Source organism: Fringilla coelebs (genome assembly GCF_963513975.1).
Source record: "Fringilla coelebs genome assembly, chromosome: 6".
NCBI classification, from domain to species: domain Eukaryota; kingdom Metazoa; phylum Chordata; class Aves; order Passeriformes; family Fringillidae; genus Fringilla; species Fringilla coelebs.
In genome coordinates, this window is record NC_140034.1 from 16,997,057 (window position 1) to 17,010,881 (window position 13,825).

Consider the following 13,825-nt stretch of genomic DNA (forward strand, 5'->3'; position numbering starts at 1 on the left):
ATCTTTCTACTGCTGAAACAGTGCTTGCCCAGCAGCAGGGTACTGTTGCCGACCACAATTAATTATTAGTCTCCAGAAAGAACATGAAGGCATACCCAGGGATTGATTTGTTGAGAAGTGTCTTCTCTCTGCCATATAAGAGGACTTCTATTAAGAAAAAGATGAAAAAAAAGTATTCTAGTTTTTCTCTGGTGTATGTTGATGGTCACCCATTTATCTGCATCTCACATGATGTTAAACACTCAGTTTGGATGTTCTTTTTCTTGAAAGCACTTCATAGGTGCCAGTTGGGATACAACTCAGTTTAAATCAGTACAATGGAAGGTGTATCACAGGAAAAAGGAATACAAAGCTCACACAGGACGAGCCCTACAACATAATCTAATCAGGAATATTTCCATGTACTTGTCACTACAGACACAATCACATTCATGTAGTTTTGGGTGTTTGCATTACAGGTGCAAGAGGTGGCCATCGGTATATTTCAGTCTAGAACTTCAAAACAAGAGATGTCAAACCAGTATTTAAAAAAAAAAAACACAAACAAACAAGAGCTCAAAAAAACTTGAAAATTTTGATTTCTTTTTTTCTCTACGTGACTGGCAACCTTTGAGTTTTATATAGTAGACTAACAACTAGGCAGGGAGAGAGCAGTCCTGGGTTCCAGATTTGATTCTTACATTTTGTCTGGTGTCATCATGGTTTTGTTGCAGGGCTTTTTGCTGTGAGTTTTTTGTCTTTTTGAGAATGTTAAAGAACCATTATATTTATGGGAACTTTTCAGGTTTAGTGAGTAGAAGATATCTGCCCTCAAATCCTGCTGCCGATAGTTTGCAACTTTTATAATTTGAAGTATTGTAATAAATACAAAGTTAAAACATTCTGTTCAGTTATATAATAGGCATTTAATTTTTTAGGGCTTCATTCTCTTTGAGCTGATTTTGATTACTCTGGTGGAACTGTTGTAGATTAAATCAAACATTGGGAAATTATTCTAACTGTGGAAATAGTATTCACCCACCAGTTCCAGTATCTTATTGCTGCCTTCTGGTTTAGCTATAGCTGATTACTTACAGAAGTAGTTGGTTGTTATATAAGAATATGAAATGATCAAAAATCTGTCTCATCCTTGTTAAACTGTTCTAATGCAAAGTCACATTCTTACCTGAAACGGACTCATGTTTTTATCAAGTTTCTATATAATGGGCTTTCAGTTTCTTAGGGTAGCTTCAACTAGATGAAGAAACTTTATACTGTCAATTATTTCCTAAACAATAGTACTCTGGTTGTAATCAAGTTCATTTTAAGCTCTGTAGGATGCATGATATTGAGCTTGTAATTGTCCTACAAGAAGAGATGTCTTCCAGACCTGTTAAATTCTTTTCCATATAGAATCTGGCAGCTATTTTCATGTATGTGAATAATTTAATTCTTTTAATTACATGTATGTTAGATAAGAGTCTATAAAAAATCTTAATACTAGTGTGTCTTGTCAATAATTGAAGAACATGACCTTAAATAACAATTCCCCCCCCCCCCCCCCCCCCCATTTTTTAGTGTTTAGAAAGAGCCATGAAGTTTGCATTTGAAGAGTTCCATCTGTGGTATCAGTTTGCATTGTCCTTGATGGCAGCAGGAAAAGTAAGTCTAAATTTTGTCATATAATTCTTGTATTGATGGTGTTTGATAACAATGTTAAGCACTTCCATAATTTTCATCTGTAGTGTTTTTGAAAATAATTCTAATCCTTGAATCCACTAAGTATGCTGTACTCCTGAATTTGTTCTCAGAGTTGTACAAAGAATGTTGTTATTTGAATAGTTTGTAACTTAGATGATGATAACAGCTATCTTGCCAATAATCTTAAAATAAGCTGCTTGAGTACAAGCAGTAAATTATACCAGATCTTATTATCCTGTAAAACTTGTTTAAGTATGCTTTTGATGACTTAATTTATTTTATACTTAGGTACAAATTAATGCTGATTCGTGATGCTCTTCTTTTTTTTTTTTCCTCTTTGGAAATTTCTGACTTTATCTTCTTTAATATTGCTGCCTTTAAGACTGTGTATTCTGTGCAACTAATGGATTTAAAAAAAATTTTCTATAAACCAGGAACTTAAGCTTTTAGATGCAATTCTCTGTGTTCAGTTATTTTTGCTTTTTGCTGTCATGTTACAGAAAATACATTCATCATGTCATGTAAACAACTAATTTTCTAAAATATAATTTTCAATGGGATATTTTTGCTTATTTTCAGAATGGGGGAAAGGAATGTATTGTCCTTAGGAAATATTTTAACAGCGCATGGGTTCAGAAGAGACTTGGTTTTTCTTCCATCTCTATTTACTTTGACTTATCTTCCAAACTGTGATTGGATGGAGCCAAATAAGTTAAAAAAAAAAAAAAAAAGAGAAGCAGTGCCATTCTATCTTACATCAGACCTATTCCTGTGTGCTGTTTTAACTCCCAAAGAACACCAAAACATTGCTTGTTTAGAAAACTCTGTCCCACTCCTTCTCTTTCTTTTGTCTGGCTCAAATGCTGTAAGTTAACAGGCCTAGCAAACTTTTAGGTGCATCTCAGAACTGTTTTCTGAATTGTGTACCATTGGAATTACATTCTTCTGGGGATGCTTAATGAAAGTTTGTAGGAGTTAAATAACAATAGCAGTGCCTGAAGTCCTGTCTTTCACTGGCTTGAGGAGCTTTGACCAATTGTCAACAAAATGCATAGCAATGTCTCCTTCACAAAGGAAAAATAAAGTAAATGGTGGAAATGGGAATTGTCCATCTGTGAAACACATTTATGTTTTTAGTAATTTAAATGGAAAATGTTTTAAACAGTCTGCTCGAGCTGTAAAAGTCTTGAAGGAATGTATACGTTTGAAACCAGATGATGCAACGATTCCACTCCTTGCTGCAAAGCTCTGCATGGGATCTCTGCACTGGGTAAGCGCTGCCCTCTGTCTCCTGAGCAAGACCTCTACTAAAATCTTGATTTAGAGATGGAGCAAATACTTTTGCACAGTGACTGCACGCAGTAGGGCATATCTATAAACACAGCACAGAATGTACATGCACGTGTACATCCCTGTTTGAATGGCTAATTTGAAATACTTGGCAGAAGTTATGTTTATCAAGGTAGCACATTCTGATACTGGTCTAAGACATAGCTTAAAATACATGGAAGTTGAAACACTGGAAGACTGGAAGATCATAAATACAACTTAGAATTCAGTTATTTTCTGCAAGAGGAAAATTACTTTCTGGAAGATAATGAGGCAAATCTCTTACAGTCAAGACACTCTTCTGGTGGTACCATGTTTACAGGTAGCTGTGGTTTATGAATTTGTAATAGGGACAGTTGAGTATTTTAGATAAACTTGAAGTGGGTTTATCTGTACAAAAACATTGAAGTGATCAAAGATCATCATGTTGTTTTCAAGATACTTGTGTAATTTTTGCAAGAATGAGTATATTTAAAAAAGAAAGAAAAGAGAAGGGAAATGTCACATATAGAAATTGTGAAAGTGGTGTCGTAGCACAAACATGACTTGTTGAGGCTGACAAAATACAGCCTTAATTAAGGTATATCCTAGTTCTGTAAATTGTTCCCTATGGATTGAGTCCATATGGACTAGCTTACTGTACTTAGCATTTACAATTACTGGAATGGATTCAAATGGGCTTTTTTTCTTTCTAGATTATTAAATAATGTGTTAGCATGGCAGCTAAACTTGGATTTTTTTTACGTGTTTCTCTGTTTATAAGTTTGCATCCATTCAGCAATACAGTATTTGAAGCAGAGTTCTGCATGGTATACTGTTTTTTTACAGGATTAGGAGCCATAGTTTTTGTGATTGATTTTCCTAAATAAATGGTTAATGGGTCAAGAACTCTATTTATGAAGTGGAAAAATGGTAGATGGACCATATGGACTATAAATACCTTTTAAATAAAGAAAAAAAGAAGAAAAAAGGCAAAAGCACAGTAAGTGTGCTTTGTGCCAGATTTCTCTCAGTCATAGGAATAGGTGTTTCAACTTAAAATTTGTGTGATTACTCAGTATTTAGCCAGAAAACTAAGTCTAATGAAAAATGAAGTATTCCTTCAAAGCAATCATGGCTGAGATTTTAACATAATATACGTTCTGAGCATTCTGAGAATTCTTATCATTATAATATAAGATTTAGCTAGTTTTAGACTCACATGGATGTTTTGTAATATTTTCAGTTGGAAGAAGCTGAAAGGTTTGCCAAAGCAGTTGTTGATCTCGGGGACAAAACATCAGAGTTCAAAGCAAAAGGCTACTTGGCACTGGGATTGACTTACAGTCTGCAGGCTACTGATGGTAAGATAGGAATAAACATTCACACTTGGAAATTCTCATGCTGCCTAAAAAAGGATACCAGGCAGAATGATAGACATGAAATCTTCTGTGTGCAACCATTTTTCAGTCAATGTATTAAAGCTTCTTCAATTAGTGTGTGGAATGAAATCTCATCATTGTTCGTATCTCTGATTAAATATATCCTTTTCAGCATCTTTGCGAGGGATGCAAGAGGTCTTGCAGAGAAAGGCTCTTCTTGCATTTCAGAGGTAAGTGGGTGTTGATCTTTCCATTTTGTTCTGCTATATGTAGTGCAAAGCTTTTATTATGTTCTAAAAAGAGACACTTGTAAAAGATGGTGTAATGACAACTTCACCTCTGGGAGTCTCCCATCATGAGAACAGAATGTATTTCTTTAGCATTTATTTCCATCATTTTCTGCCAGCATTACCTAAATTTATTTCTAGGGATTTCCTTTTATTTAAAGACATTTGTGTTGCTCTTTAGTATAAAATATTTCCTCAAATATCCTCATCTAGTAGGAAAAACCACACAGTGTAAGGTTTTGAGCCATGGTTCAATGAGATAATGTTTCTAAGAGCTGTCCACTGGTCAGGTTGTATAGAGGCCTTTGCAATTATCTCTGTAGAAGCAGATCAATAATAGAGGCCATGCTGCTGGGGCTGAGGAGTCAAGTGCAGGTTTTGAGGTAGTAAACTAGGGGAAAATGAAAATTCTATCTGGAAATGTAACAGTGTAGGCAATGGCAGTGCAGATGTCATGTTCCAAGTGCATTACCTGGAAGCAATGCCATTGGGGATGACAGTAGTTCATTCTCATGGACTCTGCAAACAAAATGACAATAAACAGGTGAGTGAGGACATATCCACCCTAATTATAGAAGAAACAAATCTTGATGACAAAGCTGGCAAAAGTGCTGCAGCATCTAAATATGTCTTTTTTGTATAAATAGCCTTCTTTGCTGAGATAAGCCTCAATGCAGGGAAATGGGTTGGTGCATTAACGTGAAAAAGAAGTCCTGGCTTTTTGGTGATGATTTGGTATCTGAGGAGATAGGGTTGAAAAAGTGTTTTGCAGGTAACTTTAGAGTGAGACTGGTATGTGTTGGTCCTTCTTTTTTCTGTCTTGTCTTAGCAATTCCTCTGTATGTAAACATGTTTTAGCATATCTTTGCTCTTCTGTTCCTTAGTAGTTTTAATTAGGTTTTTTTACTACTTCAGCATTTTTTCCATGTTGAAACTGAACTTTCTACCTCTTGGTTTATACCTCAGTTTCTCACTTATCCCTCTTATCGCTACTGACTTAATCATCACTGTTTCAAAAATAGTATGCTAACCATTTTTCACCAGTTCTGTGTATTCACTGCTTTTTGAGACCCTAACAGTGACTTGCTTTCTTTTGTGGGTTCTTTGAAACAGCAAGGGGTGAAATGGACCATAGTGTGAAGCTAACCCATTCTAGTTCAGTGTGTGCTGACCCTATTCTCCAGTTCAGAATAGTGATTCTCAAAATTCTGAGAGTCAACTTTTTGGATAGCTCAAAGCAATCTTCAGCCTGGTCTTGAGCACTGCCAGGGATCGGGTATCCACAACTGCTCTGGATGCCTCACCACCCCCATAGTGAAGAATTTCTTCCTCATAGCTAATCTAAACCTACTCTCTTCCAGTTTGAAGACACTACCCCTCCTCCTATCCATACACACCTTGGTAGAAACCTCCTCTCCAGCTCTCCTGTAGGACCCTTTAAGGTACTGGAAGATGCTGTAACATCTTCCTGAGCCTTCTGTTCTCCAGGCTGAACGATCCCAACTCTCTCAGCTTATCTCTAAAGGGGAGGTGCTTTAGCCCTCTGGTCATTTTGGTGGTCCTCCTCTAGACTTACTCTGACAGGTCCACATCCTCCCTATGCTGGGGACCCCACACCTGGACACAGCACTCCAGGTGGGGTCTCATGAGTGTGGAGTAGAAGGGGAGAATCACCTCCCTTGCCCTGTAGTCAGACTTCTTTTGATGCAGCTCAACACATGGTTGGCTTTCTGGCCAGTGAAAGCACATTGCCAGGTCATGGCAATATTCAGCTTTTTATCACTCTTTCTCAGTCTCTGCTCAAATGTTGTTGCTTGGTTGCATGTTATGTTGTCCTTCACCCAGCACACTAGTCGTGCCTACTTTATCTTACCACATCTGAAAAATAAAAGCTTTCCAGGAGATGGAAGTTAAATTCTCTGACTTCTACCAATTTATAAAGCAAGCAGCCTGCACTGGACTAGGTATTTTGATGTGCCTTTTTTTTTCCAATAATTTTTTTTGTGGATTTTTAAAATCACCTACTTAGGGGGCCAATTCCTGAAGAAATAGGGCTCCTGAAGCAATACAGTTACATTCTGGACCCTTGCCTGTGTCAGATTTCAAGGCTTACCAGTGTGTGTTGGTGGCCATTCAAGAAGGTGCCTGTTGCTCTCTTCACGCAGTACTGAGGGGGTGTTTGTTTCACTAACTTTTGTTGTTGTTGTTGTTGTTAAATTTTGGAAGACTTTAAGTCTTTTCCTGTGGCTGGTGTGAATTGGAGTGTCACAGAACACACCAAATAGTAGATAGATAGTAATAACTTCATTCTTTCATTATCTGAAGCTTGGGTTACTGAAGAAGTACTCTCTAAGTAAAAAATCTCTTATTCTTGTTTGGTATTGCTTAATTTGTGAATTTAAATTAAAAAAAGACTGGCCCTGGACTCTGTTAGGCTTTACCTGTGCATCTAGTCTCCAATTTACAGGTGAAGTTAACAAAATATGGAGCTGTCCCTTAATAACTTTAAACTTTTTTGACACATCTTGGGTGTAGTTACTAAGCTAATGGACCTGTACATCTGTTTGGGCTTGAGAAGGCAGAAATGCACTGGTCAGAAGCAGAAGGCTCTGTGGCTTTAGTGGTTTAAAGGTCAGTTTTGATGCTTCCTCCCAAAGGAAGTGACTCACTACATGTTCCAAAGATGATTATTGCACATTAGAGTTCTAAATGAGACTCTGTTAAAAGAATGCAACAAATGTAAATAAAAAAATAGTCCCAGGCTTCCTGCCCAGTACTTACTACACATCATTTGGGTTACAGCCATAATTTTATTTTGTCCTTCTGCTCAGGCATCACCCTGCTAAAAAGCTCTCACCTTGCAGCAGCAGGGGGAAATAGCAGACTGTATTACAAGAACAATTCCCATGGGATAGTAAAATGACTAAGACTCAGAGTGTGCATTTGACAAAATATTAAAAAGAAGATAACAAACATAATTTTTAAAAGGTGTAAGAAAGTTGAAATTGTTCATCTCTTTAAAGGCATGATATTCTAGAGAATTCATGTTTGGATTATTTTTCCCCTTTTTTTCTGTAAGAAAACTTTGTTTAATGAATTCTTCTTATAAATCTTCCAAGTAATGACATCTAGTGTTTGCTTAGGAGTATAATTTATTTGAAGAATCATTTTGTATTAAAGATTTATTTTAAGATTTAAGCAGAAATGGCATAATTATTTTCTATTGAAAATTACTTTTCATGTCCCAAGGTCATTTCTATTGAAAATTACTTTTTATGTCCCTTTCTTTAAATCAAGGATAATTGAGAAGCATACGAAAAGTTTCTGAAATGAATGTCACTTGTATCTAAATATGAGTGTACATGTAGTGAAGAGAGCTGAATATAGAGAAATTAATATATATGCATTTATGGGTATGTCTAACCTGTCTGAACAGGGGGAAAATTAATTTTTGTTTTGTTTCTTTGTTTTTAAGGGCTCACAGTTTGTCTCCAACAGATCATTTGGCAGCATTTTACTTGGCACTGCAGTTTGCCATTTCCAGACAGGTTAGTTATGTTTTAAAGTGCAGCATCATGCTGTCATACAAAGATTAGAATTTGTAACTGTTGATGAATAGAGATGAAGGTTTCCTCAATAAAAACCTGGTTTTCTTTGTGCACATATTCACATATATGGAAAAAACCTTGAAATACTCTCTCTAAACCCCTTCAGTCTTATGCAGTTCTCCAGAATTCTACCATTATTTCCGGCTCTAGGATCAGAAATAAGACAGAAGTAATTCCACTTACTTCAGCATTTATGTTGCCAGACAGAGAGAGAAAAAAGTCCGTTTTTAAGGTGTTTTTACCTATTATGTGTAATCTCTGTTCAGATCCTAGAGAGGGAAGCTCTTGAATCCAGTCTTTAACGATCTTTACAGTGACTAAATCTTGAGTATCTGGTAATATCTGTGCCCATCCTGAATACCTGTGTGAGGCTTGGTTATTGTGGACAAAATTACAAAGAAATGTTTAAGAAAACTGGAAAATATTTTATCACTGTAAAAGAGATCAGAGCTTAGTCCAGCTTGTACAGCCATCGTGTTTAAGGCATTCTACCATTCATCAGATGAATTTGGATAATGTGGAACTGCTTTCTGTATATCATGGTAAGTCTCTTCTATGTTGTGTTTATTTCACAAAGTAGCCCTGAGCACAGTTATTTACATTCTCTAGTGACCACTTTTCATTGCCAATCAGTAGCACAGAACTTGGACTATGTCACTTAAGAGTGGAATTGATTGTCACTTTACTAGCACAAAATTTTTTTTAGGAACAGGCTATGACTCTGTACATTCTGAATTCCAAAATGCTTGTGTTGCTTAATTAAATTTCTTGGTTTTAACACTTGCTGTACTTACTTTGAACAAAAACACAGGCAGCTGAGGAGACAATGAAATTCTGCATAAAGAAAAGTTACTGTTGCTGTACATTTCAGTTTAGCATTGCAATTAAAATATTTTCAAAATCTTATAGAAGTACAGCTAGGACTGGAAAGAGGATATTTTAAGGGGCTGAAGGTAACTTTTATAGGAACATTCGTCTTACTTTCCAGAGTTAACATATTATTTAATTTTCAGTGTTCACTGTAGTGCATCAGGTCCATTTTAAACTTCTGAGTAGTGTTTTACAGTAGTGAATAGAATCCTACATGTTACCTGAGTGAGCATTTTGAAATTTTCATGGATGTCAATCAAGTAAAAGGCAATATGTCTAATAGTGGTGCTTTCTTTTTCTGCCTTTTTTTTTTATTTTATTTTTTAAAATCAGATACCAGAAGCTTTGGGTTATGTTCGTCAGGCTCTGCAGCTACAAGGAGATGATGCCAACTCTCTTCATCTTCTTGCACTCTTGCTATCAGCCCAGAAACACTATCATGATGCTTTGAATATCATTGATATGGCCTTGAGTGAATATCCAGAAAATTTTATGTGAGTGAATGTCATGTTTCCTTTCTGTGCTTTCTCTCGTATTTATTTTTCCTGGATTGTCATTTCATTCATTTTAAGAGGAGATGGATTTGAAGATGGGTCAATTTTCTTTTCCAGCAGTCTTCTTTCCCACCCATTTATTGCAAGTCTGCTTATTAAAGGCTTGTTAAACAGTGGTAAAGGATTTGTTTTGGAAGGGAGGTTAGAACTGGATAGTTGATGTTACTTTGTTTTTTTCTACACCATCTGTGTAAATAAATTCTCCCTGTTGCATGCTTTGTACTATGTTTGTGTCTTTTATTTTTATGCAATATTGCAAGTATAAACAGAACTTAACTATTAGTTAGGCTAGATTTATCCCATCTTACAGATAACTCTATGGAATTGTATGGAATATGTTTTGTAAAATGCATCATAAAGCAGAAAGTCTCCTCACTCGCTTAGATAATAACAGTCATCTGAAGCTGATTGATGGACAACTACATAAGTGAACAGGGAAGAAGCATATTTGCTAGATGTTCTCTTGTTTAAGAAAGAAATAATTATTTCTGTTTAGTTTTGGGTTAAGTACCTCTTAACATACATTTGGATTTTGTACTTTTGTAAGGGTTTTTTTTTGTTGGGTTTTAAGTTTTTTTTCAGTTGGTTGGTCTTTAAAATTTATTTTCTTATGAAAATCTAATAAAATACTTTATAGGAAAATATCTCAGGGACAGCTTCCATTAACTCATTAACTTCCAGTCTTCCACTTTGGTGCTTTACCAGCTGTCACTAAGGTTGTAATCCATAATATTACACATATCCTACATGCTTATTTGGACAATTTTTTAAAATTACCTTATTCTTAACTTCTAAATGACCAGCCTATATCATAAATTGTTGTTATGTCAGCCTACCAGCAAAACATGATTTCTTTAAGTATTATTCATTTGAAAATAGAAACTATGGTGGTTTCCCTTCCTGTTCCTTGACATTTCATGTCTCCATTTGACTGTCTCTATAAGGTACTTTTCCCTCACACATCTGACCAGGACCTCTGTTGATACCACCTCTTGTTAGAACTTCTGTGGCTTGCAGCCAGTTCTGTGCAGTGGCTTTTGTTGCCTTTTGCTGTATCTCACTTCCTAGTTTATCTACACACCTGTGACTTGTTTCGGTTCTTACCTATAGATGCTATAGATGTTTCACAATTTCAGAACTATGTAGTAGTTTCCCTTCAAATCTGTTTGTGATTTCCTCAGGACTGAGGGACTTGTCAGTAAGTCAAGGTTTGAGAGGCAATTGAAGTATCAGCTTCCTAATTTTATACCCTATTATTGTTAAAGACAAATATGTTCAAAGCACTTTGACTGTCATCTGTCCTCATTTCATGTTCTGCCACTTAGTGGCAATGTAAATAATGTAGCTGTAACTGCTATGTGTCTCAGAGTAGTAATAGTCCAGAAGTATTTCTGAGACTGTACTTTGAGAATTCCCTATTGTTATAAGAGAACTCCCTATTATATAAATCTCTGTTGTAATGGGAGAACAAGGGTCCATTCAGTAAAATGTTTAAAAATACTCTTGTGAGCATTCAGAAGGTATTTATGGGTTTTTCAAATGTGGTTCATGGCTTTTCCAGAGTAGTCTATACTGCAACTCTGGTTAAACATGTTGTTCAAGTTGTTCATTACAGTAATGATCTTTGTATTAAGGTATGTGTGTATATAAATATATATATAAAATAAAGGTCATAGTAGTGGTTCTAAATTGTTGGTCCTGTTGTATAACACGGACTCTGTGGTGATACAGTGTACTGGTACAGATCTGGGAATTTCTTGGCACTAGTAATCACCACCAGATGTAGTAACAAATGCTAAAGAATCCAAGGTGAAACAGTTAAATGCATCTCTAGAAAGTCTTTCAGAGTCTTGTTTTTAGTGCTGTCAATTTCCCAGAGAAGTTGAAAATATGATTGAGATTTCTTGTCTGCTCTCTCCAATTGATACTGACAGCCAGACAGGCACATCTGGTCAATAATATAAATTTGGATTGATTCTGTCATGTAACTGGGTTATTTTTGCAAGGATTTATCAGCTTTTGAGAACTATATGTAATGCTCTTGAAATGGTTGACAACGTGTACGTGCGTATATATAGAATACAAAACACAGCTGCTTAGTGTATTGATGAATCCATGTTCTTATTTTGCAACTTCTATAAACAATCTCATGGTATTTCCTAGTAGATTGGGAATAGATCCTCTTGTGTTCCTCTGCAGCTTGCTGATTTTTAGATACACTGAAACATTTCATTATTCACCTGTGGTGCTTTATTGGGTTTTGTAAACACTTCAGATGTCTTTATGCTTTATATTTCAGTTATGTCTGCAATCCAGTAAGCTAAATACTACAAGAGTTCTCTTGGTTTTCTCTGTGTTTCTGTCAGGATACTTTACCACAGCTTTATGCAAATAGATACTGTGATGGCTTTGCAGAGTAATAAATCTCTATACTTGGAAATATTAAAGCATAGTGCTTGTGATTTATGTTATTCCTTATTTTCCTCATTTCTTCTCTTATTCCTATCTACATACCTCTGTATGCTGTCATTGCATTGCTGCACTGAGTGCTGTTCTTGCTCTCTTCACAGCTGTGTGTTCTTTTTGTTTTGCATTGCTTTAAAAAGAATCTACATTTTCACAAGTTTGATACTGCATCTTTGTAAAATGCCAGAGGTTGCAAGGAACTCATAGGATACACCATGAATAATGCAGAGAAGTGGATCCTTTCCAGCACTCTTCTGTTGTAATCAATTAGTAAATATGTTGTCTGTCAGTTTTTGACATTTGAAAACTTGGTGCATTCCTGGAGTTCAAGTTCAATATTTGAAGCGTACAGCAAGCATACCTTTGGATCTGCAATTAATATTAACCTTCCTGCACTATAAAGCTAGAAAGTTGGCCAATCAGATCATGATTTTGCCCTGGGCATCTTAGGTCAATCAGTAGAAAGAAATTCTTCAGAGCCAAAGAATTCTGTCCAGTCATTATCTAAAGGAATGGAAGGAAGGAACAAACACCCTGGGCTGTTAGCAGCAAGGTATAGCTTTTTCTTTGAATGGTTGTTCCTCCTATATTTATTATATTGGCAGCATAAATGTGCAGTCTGCTCTGAGATCTGAATAGGTATTGGGAAAACTATTGACAAAAATCCAAGAAACCTGTAAAAGTGAAATAGATATGTATTAATTTTTTTCAGAGATACTAAAAAGAAAGTTATTTGCTGAATATTTATAGCACTATTTTTTCAAACTTCTTGTAGGCTTAAATTGCTAGGTTGTAGCCACTCTGTTTATAAAGAAATCAGCTGTGTGAATATAATCAATCTCCTTTCAAATGCTGGCTAATCTTTGAAGCCACCTGCAATCCAAGCATGCTTTAATCTAGGGACAAAAAGATCTCTAGACAAAAGATTATCAAACAAGTTAAGATACTGACAAGTATGAATACTGTACTCAGTATCAATACTGAGATGGGTGGGAATAAGATGCCAGCACTAATAAACCTGAATAGGTAATCCCAATCAGGTGCTACTTTGTTTGAATTCATTGAAAGTTAAGGGTTTTCTCCTTTCATTAGAGAGCTTGTCCCAGTAGTAGAACCATAAAATTCAGTTCTCCAGCTTGACAGGATTTTAACCCACAAATGATGGAGCTCAGAGTCCTAACCATCAAATATGTGGGAAGCTGAGTGAGATAATCCCTTTCTCCTCCTGAAACAGAGGCAAGGATGCACTGCCCTGAATGCAAGACTAGGCATGAAGGGAGCACAATATATCCTAAATTGCTAAAGTCCTTAGCCATGAGCGGGGCTTCAGGTCTCAGTTGCTTGGATTTTCCTTGAGTTTTATTTCTGTTAATCCATTGGTTTCCCACTCTGCATGTGTAATCAGTCCCAGAGGTGTGCATTCCAGTCTGAGGGTATATTCAGGGTGATGCAAGATAGTGGTGGTTGTGTTGCATTGGTTCATATTGAGCTTGTGATACATACAATATATATTGAGCATGTGCAATTACCTGACCAGCCTTATTTACAATAGTCCCTCTTTCTTTTATCTGCTTGTTACAAGGAATTTATATCTTAGTGGTGTATTGAATGATGTGAAAACTTGAAATAACACTTCTGGTTTTAATTCCTAATTAATACATATATTTTTA

General features: G+C 35.9%; 1 protein-coding gene across 3 annotated transcripts in view; it reads left to right on the forward strand.

Moving 5' to 3' along the window:
• Positions 1-13,825, forward strand: part of TTC7B (tetratricopeptide repeat domain 7B) — a 121,702-nt gene that overhangs the window by 52,837 nt on the left and 55,040 nt on the right. For all 3 annotated transcript variants that reach the window (XM_084208757.1, XM_084208758.1, XM_084208759.1), the window contains exons 10-15: positions 1,558-1,641; positions 2,846-2,950; positions 4,235-4,352; positions 4,543-4,600; positions 8,133-8,205; positions 9,469-9,629. In XM_084208757.1, coding sequence (XP_084064883.1) covers positions 1,558-1,641; positions 2,846-2,950; positions 4,235-4,352; positions 4,543-4,600; positions 8,133-8,205; positions 9,469-9,629 — 599 coding nt within the window. The remainder of the gene's footprint in view (positions 1-1,557; positions 1,642-2,845; positions 2,951-4,234; positions 4,353-4,542; positions 4,601-8,132; positions 8,206-9,468; positions 9,630-13,825) is intronic.